Here is a 27,418-nt window from a genome sequence, read left to right on the forward strand (position 1 = left end):
GAAATTTGCCCTAAGACTTGCTCAGATCATAATGCAGTGTTTTTGGAGATGAAATTATACCTGCAGGGCTCCTTTAGATGGAGGATGAATGATGAGTTGTTGAGGAATGAACAGATGATTAGTAAGGCCCAAAAGACTCTAAAAGATTATTTTGAACTAAATATGAATACAGAGGTAGAAACAAGAGTCATTTGGGATGCAAGTAAGGCAGTAATGAGAGGTTTCATCATACAACAGAATTTGATAAAGAAAAATATACAGAATGAGAAAAAAGAGAAAATTCTGACTCAAATAAAAGACATAGAGAAAGAGTCAATAGATTCCAAAAGAAATTAAAGCATTGCAGATTCAATTTTCTCAAATTATTAACCAGGAAATAGAATGGAAAATTAAAATGATGAATCAGAGAAATTTTGAATCCGCAAATAAATGTGGGAAATTGTTGGTCTGGCAATTAAAAAAGAGACAGAAGCAAAGCACTATTACAAATATTGGATCTGATGGGAAATCTATGGAAAACCCTGCAGATATAAGAAAATGTTTTCAGAAATACTTTAAACAGCTGTATAAAAAAGATAAAGAAGAGAAGGATAAAATCGAGCAATTTCTTGAGGCAAACGAAATGCAGAAAATTCCCGAGGATAAAAGGTTCCTACTAAATGGCATGATTACAAGACAGGAGGTCGAGATGGTAATAAATAAGATGCCGTTAGGCAAAGCCCCGGGACCAGATGGTCTTTCTGCAAAATACTATAAAATATTGAAAGATTGGTTAATTCAACCGTTGGCAGATGTGTGCAATAAGATTATAAGAGGGGACAAAGCTCCCGAAACCTGGAAAGATGCATTTATTACTCTGATTCCAAAAACAGATCAAGATAGATCTGATGTAAAAAGCTATAGACCTATCTCATTACTTAATGTGGACTATAAAATTTTTGCAAATATTTTGGCCAATAGATTGAAAAAGGTTCTATCAGATTATATACATAAGGACCAGGCAGGATTTTTGCCTGGGAGACATATGAAAGATAACATTAGAAATATAATTGATATATTAGAAAGACTGGAAGTGAAAAGAAATTGTAAAGCAATGTTAATGTTTATTGATGCTGAAAAGGCCTTTGATAATATTTCTTGGTTATTTATGATGAAAAATTTAGAAAGAATTGAGGTTGGCCAGGAATTTCTAAATGGTATTAATGTGATCTATTTTGAGCAAAAAGCAAAAATCATAGTTAATAATGTGGTCTCAGAGGAAATCAGAATTGAGAAAGGAACCAGGCAAGGGTGCCGGCTTTCCCCTCTGCTATTTATTTCCGTTCTGGAGGTTTTGTTAAATATGTTGAGGAAAGAGGAGGAGGTTAAAGGCATTGTAGAAGGATCCAAGCAATATAAATTAAAGGCCTTTGCTGATGACTTGGTTTTAACTTTACAAGATCCAGAAACCAGTGCAGTAAAAGCACTGGAGCTGGTTCAAGAGTTTGGGCAGGTAGCAGGATTTAAATTAAACAAGAGCAAAACCAAAGTTTTAGAAAAAAAATTAGATAATGAGGAAAGAAAAACCCTTTTTGAAAGGGTTAACTTGTTTCTGTGAAAAAAGTTAAATATTTGGGTGTGAATTTATCGGTAAAGAATTTGAATCTGTATAAAGATAACTATGAAAAATTATGGAATGAAATCAAGAGAGATCTTGAGATATGGTCAAATCTAAAACTTTCGTTGATGGGCCGAATATCGGTGGTAAAGATGAATGCATTGCTGAAGATGTTTTTATTTCAAGCTCTACCAATCATTGTTAATGTTAAATGTTTTAAAGAATGGCAGAAGGCATTGTCTAAATTTATCTGGCAGGGGGAAAAGCCTAGAATTAAATATAAATTACTTACAGATATAAAAGAAAGAGGGGTTTTTTCCCTACCAGACCTGAAGATATACTTCGAAGCTGCTGCCTTCTGCTGGATCAAGGATTGGATTCAATTAGAGAACGATGATGTGTTAGATTTGGAGGGACTGGATAATCAATTTGGATGGCATGCATATCTATGGTATGACAAGATAAAGGCCCACAGTGGCTTTAAGAATCATGTAATTAGAAAGGCGTTATACAATGTATGGACTAAATATAAAGATCTCTTAGTAAGAAAAACACCAAAATGGATTTCGCCAATGGAAGCACAGGCCCCAAAAAAGTTAAATATGGAAAACAAATGGTTGAGGTACTCAGATTTGTTGTTAGAGGATCAGGAAGGTTTTAAATTAAAACCATTTGAACAAATTAAAGTTAAAGTGAATTGGTTGCAATATTATCAAATTAATGAATTATATAAGATGGATAAGAGAAGTGGTTTCGCAACAGAAAAAACCAAATTGGAAAGGGGATTATTAGATACTAAAGTTAAGAATATGTCTAAAATGTATAATTTGTTGTTGGACTGGCATACAAAGGATGAACAAGTTGAATCGGTTATAATTGATTGGGCAAGAGAGGTGGGACATAATATAATGATGGAGGATTGGGAGAGGCTATGGAAGAAAGGGGTTAAGTTCACTGTATGTACAATGTTAAAGGAAAATATTATGAAGATGATGTATAGATGGTACTTGACTCCTGTAAAACTAGCAAAGATTTATCACAATAGTGATAACCTTTGTTGGAAATGTAAAGAAAAGGAAGGTACTTTTTCCCATAGGTGGTGGACTTATTCCAAGGTGAAAGACTTCTGGGAGAAGATATATAATGAACTGAAAAAAATGTTGAAATATACATTTATTAAGAAACCAGAGGTCTTTCTTCTTGGAATAACAGGTTTGGAATTGCCCAAGAAAGATGTTAAATTATTTTTGTATGCCACAACTCCGCCCGAATATTACTTGCTAAAAATTGGAAAATATTACTTGCTAAGAATTACCAATAGTGGAAGATTGGCAGATGAAGATGATGGACTTTTCGGAGCTAGCTGACCTGACTGGAAGAATCCGCGACCAGAAAGAAGGGGAGTTTCAAGAGGACTGGAGGAAATTTAAGGACTATTTGAATAAATATTGTGATATAAAAAATTAGAAATTACTTGAAAGAAACAAATAGGCCTAGGATTAAACTAAGTTATAATTAAATAAATGGGATTTAGAATATTAAGAAAAGTGAATAAGATGGACTAATTGGAAATTGTTGTAGTTTAATAATGATATTGGAAAGCTGTTACTTTTAACTACAAGGAAACTCAGAAGGGAGGGACTAGAGGAAGTCAACCAAGATGTTTAAAAGGTCGGATTTGTAAAGAATTAAGTTTGATGTTATTGTTTATCTGTTTATTGTTCCTTTTTTCTTCTTTCGTTCATTGATGTATTTTTCTTTTTCTTTTTTCCTGTTTTTGTGTGTCATTCTGCTTTGTGGTTTTTGTTATAACTGTGGAAATTCTAATAAATATTTATTAGAAAAAAAGAGTCATCTAGTCCACCCTGCTGCAATGCAGGAATCCTTTGTCCAATGCTGGGTTCGAACCCATGACCTTGAGATTAAGAGTCTCATGCTCTACCAACTGAGCTAGGTGCATTGCATAGGACTATGAAAAAGGCATTAATCAATTTATTATATTTGGCACAGAAGCAGAACCAAAGTCAAAGTGAAACATGCTGTGCTGTGCAGAGGGATAATACTGTAATTGGACTTGTGGGAACCAATCTCAAAGGCCCTACAGATTTCATATGGGGTGAAAAACTGAGAACACTTTCTGGAAATTCTAGAGGCCAGAAAGCCAGAAGTGCAGGTATGAAGCACTCACTCCCAGATGCTTTTTGCATTTCTGACCAGAAACATAGAAGCTTGCAGAATGTACATCAAAGAGTAGGCCCTTTGGAATGAATGTACAGTGGTTGCGATGAATGAATGAAAGTACCTCTGGTTGTGAACGGGGTCCATTCCGGAGGCCCATTCGCAACCTGAAAAAAGCGCAACCCGCGTCTGCGCATGCGCATGTTGCAATTCGCCGCTTCAGCGCATGCACATGATGTCATTTTGCGCGAGCGGTGAAATTCGGAAGTAACCTGTTCTGGTACTTCCGGGTCGCCGCGGGACGCAACCTGAAAACGCTCAACCTGAAGCAAACGTAACATGAGTTATGATTGTATATGGCTAGCTTAGGGACGTGGGTGGTGCTGTGGTCTAAACCACTGAGCCTCTTGGGCTTGCCAATTGAAAGGTCGGCATTTTGAATCTATGTGATGGTGGTGAGCTCCCGTTGCTCTGTCCCAGCTCCTGCCAACCGAGAAGTTCAAAAGTATGGCAGTGCAAGTAGATAAATAGGTACCACTGTGACGGGAAGGTAAATGGTGTTTCCATGCACTCTGGTTTCCATCACGGTGTTCTGTTGCACCAGAAGCAGTTTAGTCATGCTGGCCACATGAACCGGAAAGCTGTCTGTGGACCAACACCGGCTCCCTTGGCCTGAAAGTGAGATGAGCGCCGCAACCCCATAGTCACCTTTGACTGGACTTAACCGTCCAGGGGTCCTTTACCTTATATATATGTATATATGACTAACGTACACCTATTAATTTGGGTGGGTCTACGCCAACCAAGTATATTCTGTTGGATAGAACCCTGCATGGTGGTTTTTAAAAAATATTTTAAGCACACATTGCCAGTGAAGGAACCCCAAATCCAGATTCATACTCGCTCATCTAATTCACAGCCCTTGCTATAAGAATGCATGGTGACTTGAATAAATCCACACTTACTGTTGAAATCACTGGCAGATTTCATGCATCCATCTATGGATGGATGGGCTAGCTCATATACTGTGTTGTTTGCATCAGAGACGAGCTTATTTCATAGATGGATGCATGAAATCTGCCAGTGATTTCCACAGTAAGTGTGCTCATTTTGACTTGTGAATCAGGCAAAGCTGACAGGGCTGGGCATCAATAAATTTATTGCTTTATTTAAATGATTATTGAAACATTTTGGGTAACATTAGAATGCAAAAGGAAGGTAAATATAATAGATGAATCTGGCTATGGAAATAATTTTTTTAAATGTATTTTGATAGTATAACATGGGTTAAATCAGTGGTTCCCAAACTTTTCATCTCCAGATACCACTGATTTTTCTGCTTGTTGTAGCAACAGTAATGCACTGTGCTAAATGCTGTGTGGCTTTTAATTGATTTTTTAATTGCTTATTTTATTTCTTATGTTGCGTTTTATTATATTACAATTTTAATTCCAAGAATGCTACAAGTTGCTTTGGGATGTTGTAGTTTTTTCTTTTCTGAGAGGGTTTTTATTTTTTTTTATGAATGAAGACGAGGTGAGCATTTCATCAATCCTGGCTTAAGTCCCAAGAATTCTGTTGATTTCAGAGACAATGTGATCCTTTACGATTTTGCATTGAATTAAAAGGGAAGAAAATTAAGAAATTGCTATTTTATAGGTATCTTATGTATATCAAATTCAGGATATCTATATCTATATCATCTATATCTATATCTATATCTATATCTATATCTGTATCTGTATCTGTATCTGTATCATCTGTATCTGTATCTATATCTATCTATATAAAAATCTTATTTGGCGAAAGTAATTAGGTAAAGTGTTGTTATTTCCCTCCCTACTTTTTCTCATGCAAAGCTCTACTTCTGTATGCACCATGCTGAGTCCCTATTCAGAATCAATGCATGTGTCATTATGAGATACTGGGGGATCATTTGTAGGGGAAAGCAATTCCTATCATGCTTTGCTTGGGAAGCTGGGCATTGTTGGTCACAGAAAGCTAAAAGAGATAGACTTCTATCCTTCTCCAGCCATGCAAGTGTTATATTAATTATTAGGAAAACTAAATCACTGTCATCTTTTTTTGTTGTTGCTATGACATCGATCATAGGTGAATCTGGATACAATATGAGAAGTGGTAATCTATCATGGAACATGGAGTTTGTCCTTTTGGGCTTGACCAGTAATCCAGTAACTCAGAAAGTCCTCTTTGCTCTTTTTCTGGGGATGTATCTTGTGACCTTGGCAGGGAATATTCTCATCATGCTGGCGATAAGAGGGGACCCACACTTGCACACACCTATGTATTATTTTCTGAGCCACCTCTCCTTCTTGGACATGTGCTACACCACCACAATCATTCCTCAGATGTTGTCCAACTTCCTGGCCGAGCGCAAAACCATCTCCTTTGTGGGCTGCATGGCACAGATGTACATCTCCCTGTCTCTGGGAGGAATCGAATTCATCCTGCTAGCTGTCATGGCGTACGACCGGTACATGGCAATCTGTCATCCCTTGTATTATAATGTTCTTATGAACCAACGGCTCTGCATGCAGATGGCAGTTGGGTGTTGGCTCTGCGGCTTCGTGAATGCCCTGTTGCAGACGGTGTTCACTCTGCACTTGCCATTCTGCGGAAGGAAGACCATCAACCATTTTGGCTGCGAAGTCTTAGCTGTCCAGCAGCTGGCCTGCTCTAGCACCTTTGTGGGAGATGCTGTGATGCTGGGAGCTGGTGTCCTCATTCTGCTCACACCCTTCTTCCTTGTGCTGGTGTCTTACGTGTACATCGTCACAACCATCATCCAGATCCGTACAGCAGAGGGAAGGCGCAAAGCTTTTTCCACTTGTACAGCCCACCTAGTGGTGGTGACCCTGTGCTATGGGACAGCCATATTTGCCTACTTGCGACCTAGGTCCCACTATTCACCTAAGCAGGGGAAGACTGCCTCATTGTTCTATTGCATTGTTACTCCCATGCTGAACCCCATGATCTACAGTTTGAGGAACCAAGAGGTAAAGGGGGCCCTGGTGAAGGTTGTTGGGCTAAAGGGCAAAAGGAGAACCCTAATTTCCTCATGATAGTCTTTTGTTCTCCATCAAGTTCATTCTCGGCATCTAAGTTGATCCCTCTATATCCTGGGTGTTGTAAGTCAGTGGGACTTAATTCTGAATCGACATACATTGGATTGCACCTTAAATCAGTCAAAACTGGCAGGGTTGAAGTTAGGTGAAATGATATATTTTCCAACCTCACTGGCACCCAATCCTCACTACTTTGTATGAAGGCTCAAGAAGGGAGAAAAAGATCTTTGTCAGTTACATTAATGATTACTAACGACTGCGAGCACAACACACAGTAACTCTGAGCATTTTCTTGAATTGCTCATTCAATTCCTTTCCTGCTTACTTGGAGTAACAGAGGATCGTAGGGAACTCTCTGTGTGTCCCCTTTAGCTATACAATGCAGGTAATACCCTTTGGTCTACAGAAGCTCACATGCACATTTAATAAGGTTGATAGTCTTGGCTGTGCAGATTCTTTGGGTATATTTTCTTTGTAAATATGCTAACTTCACCATGTTAGGGACGTGTGAGTTACAAGCAGGTTCTGGCAGGTAAGTCAGTGTGTGGGGAGGGAAGGGTTATCTTTTCATTCCCCCGCCTCAGTCAAAATGGAGATTACCCTACCCCTCCACCCTGTGCAGTCAGAAACTTTGGGGAAAAAAATCCCTTGAAGAGATAATCCCCACTTCCTCACATGCTGTCTTCCCAGTAAGAACAGTGGCATTATTTAAGGAAAATGAAGATATGATGCTATGTATTAAGTGCTATGTATTAAGTGAGGGCTTGTCCACACTTCAGCTTGTCCTCTGCAAAATCCACTCTTTAGCACTAATTTGGAACAAATGACTATCCGGGGAAAACTTGATTGCCCTTTGTTCCATTTCAACGATAAACTGTGGCTGTCCCCATGGGAAAATGGTGGGGCAAGTGGAAGTGGGGATGAACCCTGTGACAACACGTTCACTCTGGAAGTTCTGGAAACTTCCAGCCTGCAAGCTCATCCATGCCTCCGTTTGCCCTGCTGCTTTCCTTCAGGGAAACCCAATCTTTAGCGCTGAATTGGAACAAAAGGAAATTGGGTTTTGCACAGATTGTCATTTGTTCTGATTTATCACTAAAGAGTGGGTCTTCCAGGGGAAAGCAGTGGGGCAAAAGGAAAGCTGCTTGGACCAATGGACAAGTAGCAAATCGTTTAGTCCCATGCTTTCTAGGATGTGACAGGAGGAAGTATGGACAAACTCTTCTTGCATTGCTAGGCCATGTAGTATAAAGTTACCCATATTTCTTTGTCTTGTGCCTCATACCTTTACTGACACCTTTATGTTTTGTTCTTGAGGGAGGGCTCTTTTGGTATGTATTAGAGCTAGGTTAAGTTAGCTTTATTGTTTTATTACTGTATTATAATTCCCAATTGTACTTTATGCTTTAAACCAGTGGTTCCCAACCTTTTTTTTGGCCATGCCCCACCTAAGCATCTGTAAAATTCTGATGCCCTCCTCTGTGATATATAATTCTTATTATTCAAAAAGTGAACTCCTGTTCATGTGGAGGAAGCCTAAAAGGCCATTAACTTGGTCTAAACAAGCTTCTATATTGCCCCCCAAAAAATCAAATTGCCCCGCTGTGGAGTGTGTGCCCCACGTTGGGAACCGCGGCTCTGAACAGTATTTTTTAACTTCTCACTGGCACACAGGTTCTGTCTTTTTTGCTGTCACTTTTAATTATTTCAATAAATCTACTTCTACAATCCTGGTGTGGTTTCTTGGGAAAAGCCATGGTGGTGGATCCAGTTAAGTGACCTGTTGGTTAAACTGCTACTGAGTGACCTTGTGGGCTCAAGGCTCTCAAGGCAGAGAGTATGGTTCTTAGCTCTTGCTTTTTTGGAGTCTTGAGGCTGTTTGGTAAAGTCTGGGAGTCTCCTGGCTTAGGCTGGTTGAACTACAGGAGTGGTTGCCTCTGTCCAATTGGCACCTGCTAAACTGGCAAGGGGCTGAATCCCAGGTTTTGGAGACCTGGTCTTCTTGACAGCTGTTTTGTGAGTTTTTTATTTTTTTAATTTTTAATGGGTTTTCTGCTTCATAAATGAACTATTTACCTATGCTGCTGCTTCCTTTGCTCTGTATAATCCAACTAAACTGGGTGCCCAAACTGTATTTTGCACAAGGGCCCACAACGAAGTGGGTCACCATTGATGGTGCCTTCTTACACAATGCAGCATTTGATAAAATCTGAACAAGTGATATTCAACTATTTTTTATGCAGAGCCGCGCCACTGCAATTAACCTAACTTAGTCATGCCCATTCATTTCAATACGTCTACTGATTTTAACCTTTAAACCCCTAAATGGTTTGGGGCCAGCTTACTTGATTATTACCACCATCCATATATGCCTATCTGGACCTAAAGTCATCTTCAGAGACCCTTTTCTGGTAGTCCCCCACTAAATGAGCTGTAGTACGTGGTTACTGAATAGAGGGTCTTTTTGGCAATGTACCCCGATTACAGGATGTACTCTCCAGAGAGGCTCAGCTGCTCTTTCAGCCCCAGCTGATACCTTTTTATTTTCCCAGGTATTTTGAATTCTTACAATCTTTTAGTGCTTTTAAATGCTGTTTTATATAGCTTTCAGCTGGTTATTTTATCTCTTTTTTTATTTATAAATATGGATTCATTGCTTTGCCCCTTGATTCTCATCTTACATTTTTTTCAAGGCGTATAAACTATAATATTTGCCACTCAGAGAATGTTAGTTATTGGACAGTATACCAATGTTAAAAACAAACACATTTTTTGTTTTATTTCAATTTTGCACAGTTAGGAGTACCAGGGATGCATGAAGCAATCTATTCTAACCAGGGTTTCTGTTCATGTACAACATCTGCTTATTGACAAAACTTCAGCCTTCCTGAGAATCTCGTCAGCGCATTCTTCACCTCCTTATTCCTCAGGCTGTAGATCAGGGGATTCAGCATGGGGATCACCACTGTGTAGAACACAGAGATCACTTTGTCTCGGCCCAGAGAGTAGCTTGAAATTGGTCGGACATACATAAACACTGTGGTTCCATAAAATATCAAGACAGCTGTGAGATGAGAGGCACAGGTAGAGAAGGCTTTGCGTCTGCCTTCTGAAGAGCGAATATGCAAGATCGTGGAGATGATGTACACATAGGAGACCACAATCTCTGCTGAGGTGAAGATGCCATGGAAAGTGCCAAAGGTGTAAAGCACAATCTCATTACTGTAGGTATCACTGCAGGAGAGCTTTATGAGAGGAGGAATGTCACAGAAATAATGATTGATGACATTGGAGGCACAGAAGGAGAGCCTGAACGTGGAGATAGTTTGTGCAAGAGCATGGATAAAGGCGATAAGATAGGTAATGCCTACCAGCTGAGCACAGAGTTTCTTTGTCATTATGGCTGTATAGAGGAGTGGGTTACAAATGGCCACATATCGGTCATAGGCCATTACAGCCAGTAGAAGGCACTCAACGCTTGCAGTCAGGACAAAGCTGAACAATTGTGCAACGCAGCCACCAAATGAAATGGCTTTCCTGACAGCTAAAAAATTCACCAGGGTCTTGGGAGTTATAGTTGAGGAATAGCAGAAATCCACAAAAGCTAGGTTACTGAGAAAATAGTACATAGGGGTGTGGAGTCGGGAATCAATCCTAATCAAGACAATCATCCCGAGATTCCCCACACAAGTGATCATGTATATTGCTAGAAAGAAGGGAAAACAAATAATGGCTACGTCAGGATTTTCTGTGAGGCCTGAGAGGAAAAATTCTGACACTACAGTATGATTTTCTCTTGCCATTTTGTTATTTGATGATGTGCAGTCTCCACACTAAGGACCTTTTGGTATTTCTGCAGTGGAATGTGTCTTCATACCAGTGGATTTTGATATCAATGTCTCCATCTATGAATAAAACATTTGAGAAAAATAACAACATGGAACCTAATCAATGATAATCTTGAGCAATGTTAATAATTCTAACTATCAATTAATAATATGTAAATGCAAGTTGAAAACTGGATTAAAATAACGCATAATAAATATGTATGTGTTTTTGTTTGTCAATATGAGTTCCCTCCAACATTCTTTTGAGAAAGAAAGTGCTAAGAATTAAACTGTCCTTGATTGCTGTGACCTCTTTAAAATCTCAGTTGACATATCCATTTCACTGAAAATATATAAATATATAAATATATAAATATAAATATATAAATATAATTGCACCCACATAAAGCAGTACCAAAGCAGTACCAAAGATTCCTATTGTATAACAGTCATTCTCTCAGTTTAGAACTGTAACATGTCTATTCAGAGTTCAAAGGGACTTACTCCCAAGTAAGTGTGCACAGAATTATACTGATTTGGGTGTAAACCCTACTTACTTATGAGTAGGCAGTATTTATTTATTTAAAAAACCCTCAAGGTGATAACTGTAGGAAGTGGCTCTAGATAATAAAGCAAAAAGGGCCTGAAGTTCTTCTAGTAAGAACATTATAGAACCACCATACTTGTATTGCGAACATTTTTTTACAGCTGTGAAAAAGAATGTACCAAAAGGAGTCAGGTCATTTTAAGCAGTTGTTTTAAGTGCATTTTTATCTTTCTGAAATGAGAAAAACACATTTTCCCTGTTTAACACCCTTTTCAAGGCACCCTTCACCTCCTTGTTCCTCAGGCTGTAGATCAAGGGGTTCAGCATGGGATTCACCACGGTGTAAAACACTGATTATTTAAACCCATCTGCCCCATATGTTGGCTTTTGGAGAGACTCTCTGTGAGATATCATACCTTGTTTCTAGAACTCTATCCAGTGCTCCATTCATGTGCATTGTCAAATAGAATAATGGTGAGAGATCTGTATCTGATGATTGGTTATTGATAGGTTATCATAAATGTTTGACTATATAAAATCAATTTCTATCTATGTATCATCTATCTATCTATCATCTATCTATCTATCTATCATCTATCTATCATCTATCTATCATCTATCTATCTATCTATCTATCTATCTATCTATCTATCTATCATCTATCATCTATCTATCTATCTATCTATCTATCTATCTATCTATCTATCTATCATCTATATCTATCTATCTATCTATCTATCTATCTATCTATCTATCTATCTATCATCTATCTATCTATCATCTATCTATCTATCTATCTATCTATCTATCAATCTATCTATCATCTATCTATCATCTTCTGTATCAATCTATCATCTATCTATCTATCTATCTATCTGTCTATCTACCTAATCTAAAGTAACTGTTCCCACTATGGGAAGTCTGCACAAGGCCTTCTGCTAGTACAGTGGGTCTTTCCCTCCTCTCCTTCCCGCTGGTATGCTCTGCATGGCTGGGGGGCAGTATGTCAGGAAAACCCTCAGAGCAGCTTCTGAGGGGAGGTGAAGCATTGCATCTCGTGAGCTAAAAAGTGCTTGCACTGACAAAAAGTTGCCACAGTGCTACATTGCATTTCTCCCAGGAACTCTTAACTCAAGTTTCAGACAAATGTGCATCTTGAATGCAAAATTTTAAAAAAGAAAGAAAATAAAAAGGAAAAAAAGGGGGAAGGGAGGAGACAAGTTTTCCACATTTTTTTCCCTCCAGGACAGGGGGGCCTGGTGGAGAGTCCTCCCACATGCCTGTCCTCCCACCTGCCACATTGCTGTGCTTTCTGGAAGGGAGAGAGGAAGGGGTATGATGGTGGGGAGGTTGCTGCAGTGCGAACACAACAGCAGAGTCAATGTGGCACTTCTGCTTCTGTGTCTGCATTGTGCAGACACCCCCCACTGCCTCTCCCTCCCAGTAAGCACAGCAACAAGGCGGATGGGTGGCCTGATGTGCATTGTCTCCCCTCCCTGCTTTCTGACCATCAAACAGAATGAGCCAGCCATCTGAGGCAGCAGATGCAGAGAGGCAAGGAGTAGCAGAGAGAAGGCCGAAGGTCAGGATTGCTTTTACTTAAAACTAACAGTGCACACAATGATTGTGTAAACTCACACTAAGGCAAAGTTGTCTGTTTAAAAAACTAGCTTGGCTATTTTTCACATTTTAAAAGAGGGCGATTTACTCACATAGCAAAGTGATTTATTTTTTTTACTTTCTATGTTTGTTTTAACAAATGCATAACAACAACTCTCAATTTAAAACCACATAATACAGAAATCCCACCAGAACACACAACAGAAATACCATAAATATCAGCATTTTTGCTGCAATGCCAGAACAATCAGTCAAGATCTCACCTGGATGGAGTCTAAAGGCCAGCAATGTGGGTACCCACCAAATTTCAGAACCAGGAGCCTCCACAGAGAAGATCTGCCCATGGGTCATTATCAAACACGTAGCTCACAGGGGTGGAACCTTAAGAGGGCCTTCCCTTATGTACCTCTGCATACTGAGGTATATCAATGAGCCACCAAAAGATGCATAGGTTAGGCTGACCTGCAAGGTAACAAAGCCATCTTCATGGTGGTTCCTCTATTATGAAATTCTCTTCCATCTAAAGTTCATCAGATCCATCTCTTGGTCCTTTCAGGAGGATGGTAAAGACCTCCCCCCCTCCCTTCAGCCTTCAAGTAAGTTTGTCACAATTTTCTCCTCACATTTTAACTGGCATCTATCTGTTGGTTATTGCTAGTTTTGAGTGCCTCAACAACAGTGTGAATCATAGAATCATAGAATCATAGAGTTGGAAGAGACCACAAGGGTCATCGAGTCCAACCCCCTGCCAAGCAGGAAACACCATCAGAGCACTCCTGACATATGGTTGTCAAGCCTCTGCTTAAAGACCTCCAAAGAAGGAGACTCCACCACACTCCTTGGCAGCAAATTCCACTGTCGAAGTGTGAGCCTCAGGCCTTTTGTCTACATGATGCTGCAAGAAACTGTACAGATGAGTCAGACTTACTGTGCTTCACATGGCTCCGCAAAGGCTGGCTCTTCCGTTTCCCTGAAGAATGAAAACATTGAGGTATTTCAGTTCCTAATGGTACTATTCAGGAGAACATTTCTATTTCATTTAAGCAGGCCACGGTTTTCTATTCTGTTCTCCATCATTTTAAAAATAAAAACATTTCACCAATTAACTGAAGACGACTGACTAAGCTGCAAAGCGTGTGGGCTCTGCTGTCTTTTAATAAAATAGTTCACAGCAGTGCTATTTTTCTAGAAAAGGAGGTGCTGGAACTCATCATGAACACCTCCCTTGTTTTCTTATAATGGCAATGGTGCCCACCTGAGAGGTACCGGAACTGAGTTCCGGAGAGTTCCAGCAGGGAAAAAAGCCTGGTTCTATGCATACTTACACTCACTATGTTTTCGGGCAGGGCGTTGTTCCCAAGGAAGCGTGCACAGGGTTAGTCTTAGGTTATGTACACACTACGAGCTTAAAATGCAGCTAGGTCATTCTTTTTCTCAATTTGGAGCAAAGCTGGTTTAGGGAAAAATGCATCCAAGTGCAGGCACAGGATAGATATGAGTCGTGGCTAATGTCCTGTGCATACTGCTTCCCAAACCAGTGGTGGGAACACACACTGGATGCAGAGTAAATGGGTACACAGCCTCTCTTGGCTAACAGTTAAGAGTCCAGTTTTCCAAGTAGCGCTTCTGTTTCAAATTACCTTGCAATATTTCCAGGTTGGAAACTGCAAAGGCAGCTTTCAAAGGGCTTGGAATCAGCTAGTGCAGGAGTATTTCTACATTGCCTCAGGTTCTTTGGGACTTGATGGTCCTTTGAGACATCCTCACCAGAGCTCTACTGATGTACTGAAGTCAGGATCCAGCTAGATGTGATTGCATCAGTCCCATTTTTTTCCACATCTTTCCCATCCACAGGTAAAATGGGTGGGAGGATTTGCAAGAAATATAGAATATGCCTTAATCTGTATGAATCAAGGTCTTCCTCCTCCAGTGAGGCATAGCTCTGGTACACTACTGCACAACTTGTAGCCTTAGTCATGGTTGCCCCCAAATGGAAGCAGTCAAGATAAAAAGAGACAGAAGGATATAACGGTTTGAGAGCTTAGTGGTCCAAATCCCTATTCAACCATGAAGCTGATTGGCTGACATTGGCTCAAAAACTGACTCTCAGTCTGATAGCAGCTTCTGCTCTCCAAAGCTTCAGAGAACAGTGGCAGTCCTTCATCATAAAAAGTAACACAAGATCTTCCCTTTTACCATCGTCTGACTGCAATGATGATAACATTTCATTGTGTTCCTCTACAATTCAAGGTGCAAAATCACTCACTGTTGTGTCCTTGGCTACTCCAAAATACAGTCACCTAGGAGATTTATATAGTATATATTTTTAAAAGCTATGATTCATGGAAGCTCAAGGGGAGTGCTGCTATAAATTCAGTGAAACTAATTAATAGCATCACAACAATGGTTAACTGCAAGGTCCTAAAACAACAGATCTACCGGTAGATCCCTGGTTAATCCTGGTAGATTGTGGGATCTTTATCATGTACAAAAAGTTATGGGGAAAAGTTAAAAAACTCTGTGCAATCCTCCCCAATGGGTAGATCACTGCCATTTTTTTTTTTACTGGGAGTAGATCACAGTCTCTTGGGAGTTGGACATGCCTGCTGTATTGTTATCAATGAAGGAAGGTCTTTAAATGGAACGAATGCATGCATGCTTGCATTACATTTCTCAACAGAGGAGCCACCTTTGTAGGTAAAACTACCAAAGATCCCATGGCACTTATGAGATTGATTGTGGCAGAAACTTTTGTGTAATGACTTTACTGCACCATCAGATTCATGAAATGTTACCCTTAACTGGTACACACAAATGTGCAAACAGAAGAACCAAAAGACCATGAAATTTGTTTAAATGCAAACACAAGGTAAACATAGTGACCATTCAAATCAACACTAATAGGTGGTGATAGCACAGTTGCTTTAGCTGAACCAATTTAATACCTGTAGTAAAAGAAAAGGCTATTGCATTAATTGAGCCATAAATGAATAGAATTGGGTGGCTAAGAATGTTTTAGTTATTTCAGTGAAGTCAACTCAATGGAGGTAACATATATGTTTTCCCATGCATAGATTAGCTTTTGTCATCTACAACAGTGTACAAAGTCTATGTTAATTCAGACTGGAACCCACATAGGGAAGATTTTAGAGTTGTTCCATTTATTGTTTTATGATTATTTTGTTACATGATTATTACTATTTAAATTACAAAATTCTTTTAAACCCCTGAGTAAAGCTTGCTGGCTCATAACAAAAATTCCAAAGTGCATATCAGGGATATTCCTTTATTAAGCCAACAGAAAGATGTGCAAGAATGTGTTTTTTAACATCTTGTCTGATAAAGAGGTTGAGGGGTATGTGTACATATGCTCAGAAGCTTTCACAGAATTCTGTTTCATTTCTGTTGGCCTCCTAAAGGAATTGCCCTAAATTCTTTTTGCATTCATTGCAAAAACATTTTCATCATCACGGATTGCCTGAAAGCCTCCTTCACTTCCTTGTTCCTGAGGCTGTAGATTAGGGGATTCAGCATCGGGACCACCACTGTGTAGAACACGGAAGCCACCTGGTCCTGACCCAATGAGTAGCTTGTATTGGGGCGCAGATATGTGAATATCAGAGTCCCGTAGAAGACTGTGACGGCTGTAAGGTGAGAGGTGCAGGTGGAGAAGGCCTTGTGTCTGCCTTGAGCTGATCGGATCTTCAGGATGGCTGCCAGAATGAACACGTAAGAGAAGACAATGATGAACAAGGATCCAATGGTAGTGAACCCAGCGAGGGAGGAAATGATTGTTTCCGTGACATGGCTATTGGAGGACAGCGTTAATAGGGGAGGAGTGTCGCAGAAGAAGTGCCTGATGATGTTAGAGCCACAGAATGGCAACCTGCTTAAAAAACATACCGTTACCATGGCATTTGTGAAGCCGATGAAGCACGAGCCAGCAACCAACAGGATGCAGACTCTCTGCGACATAACTGCGGAATAGAGCAATGGGCTACAGATGGCCATGTAACGGTCATATGCCATGTTGGCCAGCAAGAAACACTCGGTGCACACCCAGGCCACAAAAAAGTAAAGCTGAGCAAAACATGCATTGAAGGAAATCAATTTGCTTTGTGCTAGAAGGTTCATCAGCATCCTTGGCGTGATGACTGATGAGTAACAGATATCAACAGCGGACAAGTTGCATAGGAAGAAATACATGGGAGTGTGAAGCCGGGTGTTGATCCTGATTAACATGATCATCCCCAGATTCCCCATTAGGGTGATGATGTAGATCACGAGGAACACCATAAACAAGGGCAGCTGCAGTTCCGGACCTTCTGAGAATCCCAGGAGAATGAACTCAGTCACCATGGTGCAGTTTCCCTCTACAGCTGCTTCCATATTCTGATATCTGCTAAATAACGGAGGGGGGAATTGTATCAGTCAGTTCTTATTACTACAAACGTCTTGGTGAATCATACTTAGAAATGAAGTTCTACATGAATGTCCTACTGCAGGGACAGGGCATCATTTTCAGTCTGAGGACCACATTCACTTCTGCGTAACCTTCCAGGGACCACATGCCTGTGGTGGCCAGGGCAGACACATGCTCACAGACCCCTATTCCATCCATCCATCCATCCATCCATCCATCCAAGCAAGACACATTATTAGAGTTTGAGGGCACATTCCAGCCAGGCAAAACAACTCAAGGAGGGTGCAAAGCAGGGCCAATGAGGGAGGTGTCCTGGGATGAGGGGATGTGGCTGAGGAGGGACTGCAAGTCCAGAGGGTTGCTTTTGGTCCCATCCCCACCATTTCTGTTATGTATTTTGTGTTTTTATCTTGAATTTGTATGCTGTGAACCACCCTGAGATCTTTGGATGAAGGGCAGTATACAAATTTAATCAACAAAAATAAATAAATAAAACATTTTCAAGTGTTCAAAGCACTTCACATGCATCATCTATCTACAATCCTGACAACTGTCTATTTAAAATCGTTACAACAACTGCGTAAGGTAAGTCGGTATAATTATCTTTCATATTGCAGATGTGGAGGACCGCAGTTGACAGACAGTAGTTTGCACCTAGTGACTTCATAGGAAGGTTGAGATTTGAACTGGGGACTTCCTTATTCATAACTTGGTTTCATAAGGGATGTTTACATCTCACATTTAATGACCGTGCAGTCTGTGTAGTACCCATGTACACAACAGTTGAGGTGCACAATTATTTGCATGTAATTCTCAACAAGTGACAGCCTGTGTACCTGTGTACAGAATAGCTGAGTTATACAAATCAACAAATGCTTTTACACAAATACTTGTTCGTGTGTGAAGTCAGCTTCTACCTTTGTTCAGTGTAACATGTGAACCAAGTTTTTTAGTCATGGCACTACAGCAGTTCAAATAGCATACGCTGAAAATGAAGCGAGCAGGCTCACCTTTCACTCTGCAACAGGATCAGTGATAAGGGGCTTCATTAGTGAAAAACAGTCTTTAGAAGCTTGTTCTGCTCTGGTGTGAAGATCAGGGCTTGTCTTTCCCACGAACAGACAGAAGACTCCATTGTCTCAGTATAGCTAGTTTATAGGGTGTAGAGTCTAAAATGAAGGAACACCCTGGTTTCTAATTTTTGTTGCAAATGTTCTGTTGTTTGAATGTTAATCTGGAATCATCTCCCAGTCCCCCAAGTATCTTATGCTATATACCTCGATTCTGAAAGCTCAGGTCTGTAATGCAACAGAAGAGAAATAACATTCAGTTCTTTATTTTACAGTGACCATCCTACCTGTTACTGCTGAACTTGTTCATTACCTTAGATCTCTTTGCTCCTCTGTAAACCACACAAAAGTTCTAAGAAGCATCTGCATCAAAATTTTACAATGGCAAAAGCTACCATAACTTTTTCATATTCCATAATGTGTTGATTTCTGGTGACTTCTATTGAGCAGACTCACAATCTGCAAGGTGCATGTTGTTCTTCATTCTCCAACCCAAACTGAGTAATTCCTGGCAACTGAGTAATTCCTAATCAGCTCATTATAACTTACTATATATACCAGAGGTGCAGCAGTTTATGGTGGCACCCCTCACTCTGCAAAGCCAGATGTTGGTTCTCTCCCCATCCCCCATTGCAAGACTGATAAGATATTAAAAATGTAGTGGTGGATTTCTGAAGTGAAAGTAGTTTCCTGTCAAAAGAAAGGACTCAATATACCATCATAATGATCACCTCTAATTCCCTAATTTGCACCAGGCGCTGTGCAAAAATAATAAGAAGAGCTCCTAGCCTTCAGAATCTAAAGAAAAATGAGACAAAAGAAGAGGGAAGTTTATCAGACCCTTTTGGAGGAATTGCACCTTTGAAAGAGGAACTACGTAAATTTTAAAAGTTGAAGGTTTAGAGGTCAGTTATACCAAACGACAACTTACATGCCTCAACATGCCTCAATTAGCATGACCAGGTTTCCTTAGCAACAGAGGCCAACTTCACCCTCTGGGAGGCATTAAAAAGAAATATTTAGGAGTCCTGGAGACCAAAGACCTGGCACGTGTTAGGTTGTGAAACTATGGTCCTCTTTTGCTCTCTTGGCTAAGGTACATTTTGGCCATCAAGATGTTGTTCCTACTGAGATTGCTCTATCTGTTCTAGATCCTTCCAGTTATGCTTCCCCTTACCTTATTACAGTAGTGGCAGTAGTCTTCTCCATGAGAGAAATGGGAAAGGGTTTAACCGAGCCTTACTTTATAAGACAGCAAAAGAGGGAGGAATGGGTGTTCTGAATCTCAGACTATATTGCAAGGCTTGTCAGCCTCACCAATTATTGCAAATTATTAGTCACAGTACAAAATGTCTCTTGGCTCTCAATGGAATCCTAGAGGACACCAGCGCTACCTTTCATTCTTCCATCTCACCAATTCCTTCAGCATCTGGGGAATTTCCTTTTGCTTTCTATGCTACAGGTGTGAAGGGGAAGCCGGGTTCACTTGTTTCCTTTGCCCCCCCCCCAACCCTCATCTGGATCATCCGTGGTTCTCCCAGCCTGAGTGGTACAGCCATTTTCTGAAGTGGGAAGGTGCCGGGATCCCATGACTCTGTGACTTGTCTGTAAACGAGAAGCCAAAAACTCCTGCCAAGCTGTTGACTTTCCTGACTGATCCAAAGAACCACTGGCTTCAGGGCTTTCAAGTCCAAAGCTTTGCTAAGAAGTGGCATTCCACCACCAACTTCCATATGCCTTTGAGGAAGAACACTGGCACCATTTGAGGCTAGTTTAGCAACAGGACGGGAAGTTGCACTGCAGGTTATCCATTGCTGGCATCTTACTCCAGTGAAGTTGAGCTATAGGACCTCATCTCTATCCTCAAATTGCTGGAGAGGCTGCTCTGCCAGGGATCATACTCCCTTATGTGGCCCAACTCTAGGATATTGTATTTAACTGTATTTCTAAAATCACCAGTCCCCAAGTCTCCCTCCTTAGCCCTGCTGTCTCTTTTCATTGGTCCTAAGCAACTTCACACAGCTCTCAGTGTCTTCCTTTTGGTTGCTGCTAGAATGACTGAGGCAGGAGGCTTTTGACTTTTCCTTTTGCTGACTGGTAATAGTTGTCTCTGCTGTTCAGCTCTGATGGAGAAGCTTATTTATTTATTTCATTTATTGAATTTATATACCGTCCTATACCCGGAGGTCTCAGGGTGGTTCACAGAAAAGATCACAACATATATAATCAGAATAAAAACAGCACCCCCCAATAACCCCCAGAAAAGAGCCGCATTTTAAAAGGGTATAAGATGTCAAACAGACCAACCAAAGGCCTGGTTAAAAATGAATGTTTTGCCTTGCTCCCAGTGCTGGATTTCTGTATAAGCTCAACAAGCTATAGCTTAGTAGTAGTAGACTTTATTTGCGTAGCCGACAGGCCATAGCATCAAAGAACAAACACCAACAAAAAAGCTATAGCTTAGGGCACCACTCTCTTGGGGGCCCCAAAAAAATGTAAAGGAAAAAAAAACCCTGGATGTACATTTCCAAAATATAAGATAAAAAACAAATAAAATAAAACCTACATACAGTTAGAACTTAATAATTATTTCACTATTAATATACTTCTTAATAGTATTTCACAATTAATATCCTTCTTAATTGTATTTCAGTTCAACAATTACTTTGATAAAATACATACAGTGGTGCCTTCGTTCCGCGAGTCTCTTCATCTAGCGGTTTTTTCGTCTTGCGAAGCAACCCTATTAGCGGCTTAGCGGCTTAGCGGTTTAGCAGCTATTAGCGGCTATTAGCGGCTATTAAAGGCTTAAGGGATTAGCGGATCAGCTGCTAAAAGGCTATTAGCGGTTTAGCGGCTTAGAAAAAGGGGGTGGAGAGCGAAAAAAAATCTCAAGACTCGCAAGGAAATTCGTCCTGCGAAGTGCATCGAAAAACGGAAAACCCTTTCGTCTAGCGGGTATTCCGTCTTGCGAGGCATTCGTCTTGCAGGGTACCACTGTATTTTGTTATGTGCAAATGGCTTTAAATACCTATTAGGGCCATAAATTACCATATAGCATATATTCAACACAAAAAACAGTGACAATTTGTTGTTGGCAAATGACAGCTGGACATATAAAGGGCCCCATTACCTTCAGCAGCTTAGGACCTCATCAGATCTAAATCCGGCCCTGCTGGCGCCTAAAGGTGTGTAATGAAGGTGCCAGGTGAACTTCCTTGGGGGGAGCATTCCACAGATGGGGAGCCTCTGCAGAGAAGGCCTATTCTCTGCCACCCTCTGCACCTCTCAGGGAGGAGGCACACAAAGAAGGGCCTCAAAAGATGATCTCAGGGTCTGGGTAGGTTCATCTGGAGAGAGGTGGTCCTTGAGGTATTGTGGTCCTGAGCAGTTTAAGGCTTTATAGGTCAAAACCAGAATTTTGAATTGGGCCCAGAAACTAATTGGTAGCCAGTGCAGTTGGACCAAGATCAGTGTACAGTGGTACCTCAGGTTAAGTACTTAATTCATTCCGGAGGTCCATACTTAACCTGAAACTGTTCTTAACCTGAAGCACCACTTTAGCTAATGGGGCCTCCTGTTGCTGCCGCGCCGCCGGAGCACAATTTCTGTTCTCAACCTGAAGCAAAGTTCTTAACCTGAAGCACTATTTCTGGGTTAGCGGAGTATGTAACCTGAAGCGTATGTAACCTGAGGTACCACTGTAATATGCTCAAACCGTCTTGCTCCAGTGAGGCATCTGATCAAGGCCTGTATTTTAAAATGAGCTTAAAGATATATTTGCAAATGTTTGTATGTTTCATGCCAGGCAGAAACCAGCTGGCTAAGTACTTTGGCAGTTGTTTATCTTCCTGCTCTCCTGAACAAGGGCCCCCCTGATTTATAGCAGTAGCAGGAGACAAGTTTCTCAAAGTTGTAAAAGGGAATTACAGGCTGGGAGCAAATGTTACACTCACCCTACATATCACAGAATACAATCAAGCTTTAAAAACACTAATTAAGAGTTGGTAAATAGTAAGATTTATTGTTTAACAGAAAATAATACCATGTGCCTCCCATCAGACTCTAGCCATATTTTCCTAAGGTTTAAGGTATACTGAGAGAGTTAAAGGGCAATAAATTTTGGGAAGAGCTAATGGGAAAAGCAGCTGGCTAGGAAAGGGGGGTGTAAACTGAAGAGGCTCCTTTTGAAGCTGTTTTTACTGAGTTCCTTTTTTACTTTGCAAAGGCCTTTTCTTCTAAAAATTATGTTATGTTATGTTATTTTATGTTATGTTATGTTATGACTGAGATTTGTTGGCTTAATGTAATTATGCAAAGGATTTAGAAAGTAAGAAATGTTAGATTCTTATATTAGATTCTTATTTCATTGATGGTGTGTGAGAATGTGAACCCAAGATCTCTGTTTAGATAGAATTTAATACCATGAGCCATTTGTTTTAGCCATTTGTTTTGGAATGCAGGGGCAACAGGGGCAAAAGGTGATCTGGTAATTAAGGTGCCTTGTTGAGGCAAATGTAAGATTTCCCACACAAGTGATTATGTATATTGCTAGAAAGAAGGGAAAACAAATAATGGCTACGTCAGGATTTTCTGTGAGGCCTGAGAGGAAAAATTCTGCTACTACAGTATGATTTTCTCTTGCCATTTTCTTATATGATGATGTGCAGTCTCCACACTAAGGACCTTTTGGTATTTCTGCAGTGGAATGTGTCTTCATACCAGTGGATTTTGATATCAATGTCTCCATCTATGAATAAAACATTTGAGAAAAATAACAACATGGAACCTAATCAATGATAATCTTGAGCAATGTTAATAATTCTAACTATCAATTAATAATATGTAAATGCAAGTTGAAAACTGGATTAAAATAACATATAACAAATATGTATGTGTTTTTGTTTGTCAGTATGAGTTCCCTCCAACATTCTTTTGAGAAAGAAAGTGCTAAGAATTAAACTGTCCTTGATTGCTGTGACCTCTTTAAAATCTCAGTTGACATATCCATTTCTCTAGCACTAACAGTTCCAGACTCTTTCACTGAAAATATATAAATATAATTGCACCCACATAAAGCAGTACCAAAGCAGTACCAAAGATTCCTATTGTATAACAGTCATTTTCTCAGTTTAGAACTGTAACATGTCTATTCAGAGTTCAAAGGGACTTACTCCCAGGTAAATGTGCACAGAATTATACTGATTTGGGTGTAAACCCTACTTACTTCTGAGTAGGCAGTATTTATTTATTTAAAACCCCCTCAAAGTGGTTCACAAAGACATGTGCAATAGCAAGACACAAACATCATAAAAGGTTCTTCACCAAAGTAATCCTATCATCTTCGAATGTGTCAGCTATCAATAAATACAATTTAAAAAAGCAAATATTGAATTAATTACCCACAGCTTACTTTTAATGTAGTTATAAGGAATGTTTACAGTTCAAGGCATAAACTTGGCATTGTTTTGGGGTGTTGGTGAGTGAAAAAGTCAGACTAAGTAGTGGCTTTTTAGAAGCTTGCTAACTTAGTCCATGGAATAAGATAGTGCATGATTTTAAAAAATATATAGCACTGGTTCATGCTCTTTGCTCCATCTGAAAAATGAAGCCTGACTAGAATGAACCCTGTCATTTGTTTCTGGAGAGCCTGTTCTTCTTTACAGTTCAACCATTGGGCAATGTTGTGGTTCTTCACTGAAAGTAAGGAAAGGATGGAAAGCACAGTTCCCTACACCAAACCTTTGATAACTTCCCCTTTGATTATTTATTTATTTACACAACAGTAATTTTTTTTGGCACAGCACCAGGTTGTTGATCACGTCATTGCTAATATTTGGAACGGCTCTTACTTGGTCTGGTAAAAATGGTAGAAGCAGAAAGGGAAAAAAAGGTGGAGAGAACAAGCCAGGAGTAGTAAGAGTCCTGAAGGAAGTCAAGAGGCTGATTCCAACAAATATGCTTGCCATTAAAACATGCACACCATCATCTGTCACTTCTGCAGCTGCACATTTTAACAACAGAAGCATCCTTTGCTTCACTTTTGCATGAATTATCTTTGATAACTGTAGGAAGTGGCGCTAGGTAATAAAGCCAAAAGGGCCTGAAGTTCTTCTAGTAAGAACATTATAGAACCACCATACTTGTATTGCGAACATTTTTCTACAGCTATGAAAAAGAATGTACCAAAAGGAGTCAGGTCATTTTAAGCAGTTGTTTTAAGTGTATTTTTATCTTTCTGCAATGAGAAAAACACATTTTTCCTGTTTAACACCCTTTTCAAGGCATCCTTCACCTCCTTGTTCCTCAGGCTGTAGATCAAGGGGTTCAGCATGGGATTCACCACGGTATAAAACACTGACACAATCCTGTCTTCGTCTGGCGAGGAGTCCGAGCTGGGGCGCATGTACATAAAAACCGCTGTCCCGAAGAACATTATGACAACGGCCAAGTGAGAAGTGCAGGTGGAGAAGGCTTTGCGCCGCCCTTCGGAGGAGCGGATTTTCAAGATGGCGGAGACAATGTAGATATAGGAAATGCATATCTCCAATGTGATGAAGAGCCCATTGAAGATGCAGAAGGCAAACAGAATGATCTCATTCACTCTGGTGTCAGTGCAGGAGATGTTGAGGAGGGGAATCACGTCACAGAAGAAGTGCTTGATGACGTTGGAGTGACAGAAGGACAGCCGGAAAGCGCAGCTTGTGTGTATCATTGCAATCCCAAAGCCACAAAGGTAAGAAGTGACAAGGAGCTGCAGGCAGAGCTGTCGGGACATGATGACTGTATAGAGCAAGGGTTTACAGATTGCCACATACCGATCGTAGGCCATCACTGCCAGAAGGAAGCACTCGGTAGTCCCAAATGCAATGAAGCTATACATCTGAGCGGCACAACCACTCAGTGAGATGGCCTTGTTCTCAACCAAAAGGTTTATTAGTGTCTTTGGGGTGATGGCTGAGGAGTAAGAGAAGTCCAGGAAAGCCAGGTGGCTGAGGAAGAAGTACATAGGAGTTTGCAATCGGGCATCAACCCTAATCAGCGTGATCATGCCCAAATTCCCTATGACTGTGATCAAGTACAGGATCAGGAACACCACAAACAAAACACCTTGGAGTTCTGGCCTGTCTGTTAGTCCTAGGAGAATGAATTCAGTTATGGTGCTATCGTTTCCCTCAGGCATTTTTACAATGACTTGACTAATATGGTTTATGGGCAATTAAAATCTGTGATGAGTAGATGTGGGCTCTCTTTCTCTCTCTCTTTCTTCTTCTCCTCGTTGGCCTCCTGATGGAAATTCAATCTGGTTAATCAATGAAGGTCAGTGTTTGCCTCTTCACATCAGTACAGCTACTGAGGACAGGGTTTTTTTTCCACCCACATGCTCCATCTTCTGTGGAAGAAACATAACTATAACTCAAACAACTCTTCATTTCGGCAGGGGAAAGGAAGCCTCCAGTGCAATTCCCACCCAACCTACATAATTCACTTTCAACGTTTCTACTCACAGTATGCCTCCATAATTCTGGGGGGCGGTTCAAATAAAGCTTTGTATAAAACTCTGGGTGTTTTATGGGTGGGGTATAAATAATAAATTATTATTATTATTATTATTATTATTATTATTATTATTATTATGATGTGACAGTGATTTCCATCCCTACTATTATCAAGTCCTTCTCTGATAATTAAAACCCATCTGTCCCATATGTTGGCTTTTGGAGAGACTCTCTGTGAGATATCATAGCTTGTTTCTAGAACTCTATCCAGTGCTCCATTCATGTGCATTGTCCAATAGAATAATGGTGAGAGATCTGTATCTGATGATTGGTTATTGATAGGTTATCATAAACGCTTGACTATATAAAATCAATTTCTTTCCATCTATCTATCTATCTATCTATCTATCTATCTATCATCTATCTATCTATCTATCTATCTATCTATCATCTATCTATCTATCTATCTATCTATCTATCTATCTATCTATCATCTATCTATCTATCATCTATCTGTCTATCTACCTAATCTAAAGTAACTGTTCCCACTATGGGAAGTCTGCACAAGGCCTTCTGCTAGTACAGTGGGTCTTTCCCTCCTCTCCTTCCTACTGGTATGCTCTGCATGGCTGGGGGGCAGTGTGTCAGGAAAACCCTCACAGCAGCTTCTGAGGGGAGGTGAAGCATTGCATCTGGTGAGCTGAAAAGTGCCATAGTGCTACATTGCATTCCTCCCAGGGACTCTTAACTCATGTTTCAGACAAATGTGCATCTTGAATTAAAAAAAGAAAGAAAATAAAAAGGAAAAAAAGGGGGGGGGGGAGGAGACAAGTGTTCCAGCAATGTTTTTCTCCAGGACAGGGGTGCCTGGTGGAGAGTGCTACATGCCTGTCCTCCCAATTGCCACATTGCTGTGCTCTCTGGAAGGGAGAGAGGAAAGGGTATGATGGTGGGGAGGTTGCTGCAGTGTGAACACAACAGCAGAGTCAATGTGGCACTTCTGCTTCTGTGTCTGCATTGAGCAGACACCCCCCACTGCCTCTCCCTCCCAATAAGCACAGCAACAAGGGGGATGGGTGGCCTGATGTGCATTGTCTCCCCTCCCTGCTTTCTGCCCCTGCTGCAGGGCTAATCTTACCATCAAACAGAATGAGCCAGCCATCTGAGGCAGCAGATGCAGAGAGGCAAGGAGTAGCAGAGAGAAGGCCGAAGGTCAGGATTGCTTTTACTTAAAACTAACACTGCACACAATGATTGTGTAAACCCAAACTAAGGCAATGTTTTCTGTTTAAAAAACTAGCTGGGCTATTTTTCACATTTTAAAAGAGGGCGATTTACTCACATAGCAAAGTGATTTATTTTTTTACTTTCTATGTTTGTTTTAACAAATGCATAACAACAACTCTCAATTTAAAACCACATATTACAGAAATCACACCAGAACACACAACAGAAATACCACAAACATCAGCATTTTTGCTGAAATGCCAGAACAATCAGTCAAGATCTCACCTGGATGGAGTCTAAAGGCCAGCAATGTGGGTACCCACTGAATTTCTGAACCAGGAGCC

The 27,418-nt window shown here is 40.4% G+C and overlaps 4 protein-coding genes and 1 long non-coding RNA gene across 5 annotated transcripts in view; 1 reads left to right on the forward strand and 4 right to left on the reverse strand.

Annotated features, from left to right (window-relative positions):
* Positions 1 to 5,895: 5,895 nt before the first annotated feature.
* On the forward strand, positions 5,896 to 6,858 carry LOC310683921 (olfactory receptor-like protein OLF3; the record flags this gene model as incomplete). Its single annotated transcript, XM_083454395.1, has 1 exon — positions 5,896 to 6,858. The coding sequence occupies exon 1, from the start codon at positions 5,905 to 5,907 to the stop codon at positions 6,856 to 6,858; it is 954 nt and encodes a 317-aa protein (XP_083310521.1). The 5' UTR covers positions 5,896 to 5,904.
* Positions 6,859 to 9,725: 2,867 nt separating this feature from the next.
* LOC310679160 (olfactory receptor 8U3-like) lies at positions 9,726 to 10,690 on the reverse strand (the record flags this gene model as incomplete). The annotated part of the gene is made up of 1 exon (XM_083443937.1): positions 9,726 to 10,690. The coding sequence occupies exon 1, from the start codon at positions 10,662 to 10,664 to the stop codon at positions 9,726 to 9,728; it is 939 nt and encodes a 312-aa protein (XP_083300063.1). The 5' UTR covers positions 10,665 to 10,690.
* A 5,609-nt stretch (positions 10,691 to 16,299) lies between these two features.
* Positions 16,300 to 17,244, reverse strand: LOC310679088 (olfactory receptor 5J3-like; the record flags this gene model as incomplete). The annotated part of the gene is made up of 1 exon (XM_083443833.1): positions 16,300 to 17,244. The coding sequence occupies one exon, from the start codon at positions 17,242 to 17,244 to the stop codon at positions 16,300 to 16,302; it is 945 nt and encodes a 314-aa protein (XP_083299959.1).
* Positions 17,245 to 22,345: 5,101 nt separating this feature from the next.
* Positions 22,346 to 22,560, reverse strand: LOC310679412. Its single transcript, XR_014512227.1, has 2 exons — positions 22,446 to 22,560; positions 22,346 to 22,413 (listed from the first exon to the last, which is right to left on the reverse strand). It is a non-coding gene; the product is annotated as an uncharacterized lncRNA (long non-coding RNA).
* A 1,993-nt stretch (positions 22,561 to 24,553) lies between these two features.
* The window catches only part of LOC310683928 (olfactory receptor 5AP2-like), a gene marked incomplete at its 3' end in the record, with an annotated part of 42,155 nt that continues 39,290 nt past the window's right edge, over positions 24,554 to 27,418 (reverse strand). Inside the window, exon 3 of the mRNA XM_083454407.1 lies at positions 24,554 to 25,741. Coding sequence (XP_083310533.1) covers positions 24,554 to 25,531 — 978 coding nt within the window. The 5' untranslated portion in view covers positions 25,532 to 25,741. The remainder of the gene's footprint in view (positions 25,742 to 27,418) is intronic.

This window comes from Podarcis tiliguerta (assembly GCF_965153285.1).
Source record: "Podarcis tiliguerta genome assembly, chromosome: 1".
NCBI lineage: Eukaryota > Metazoa > Chordata > Lepidosauria > Squamata > Lacertidae > Podarcis > Podarcis tiliguerta.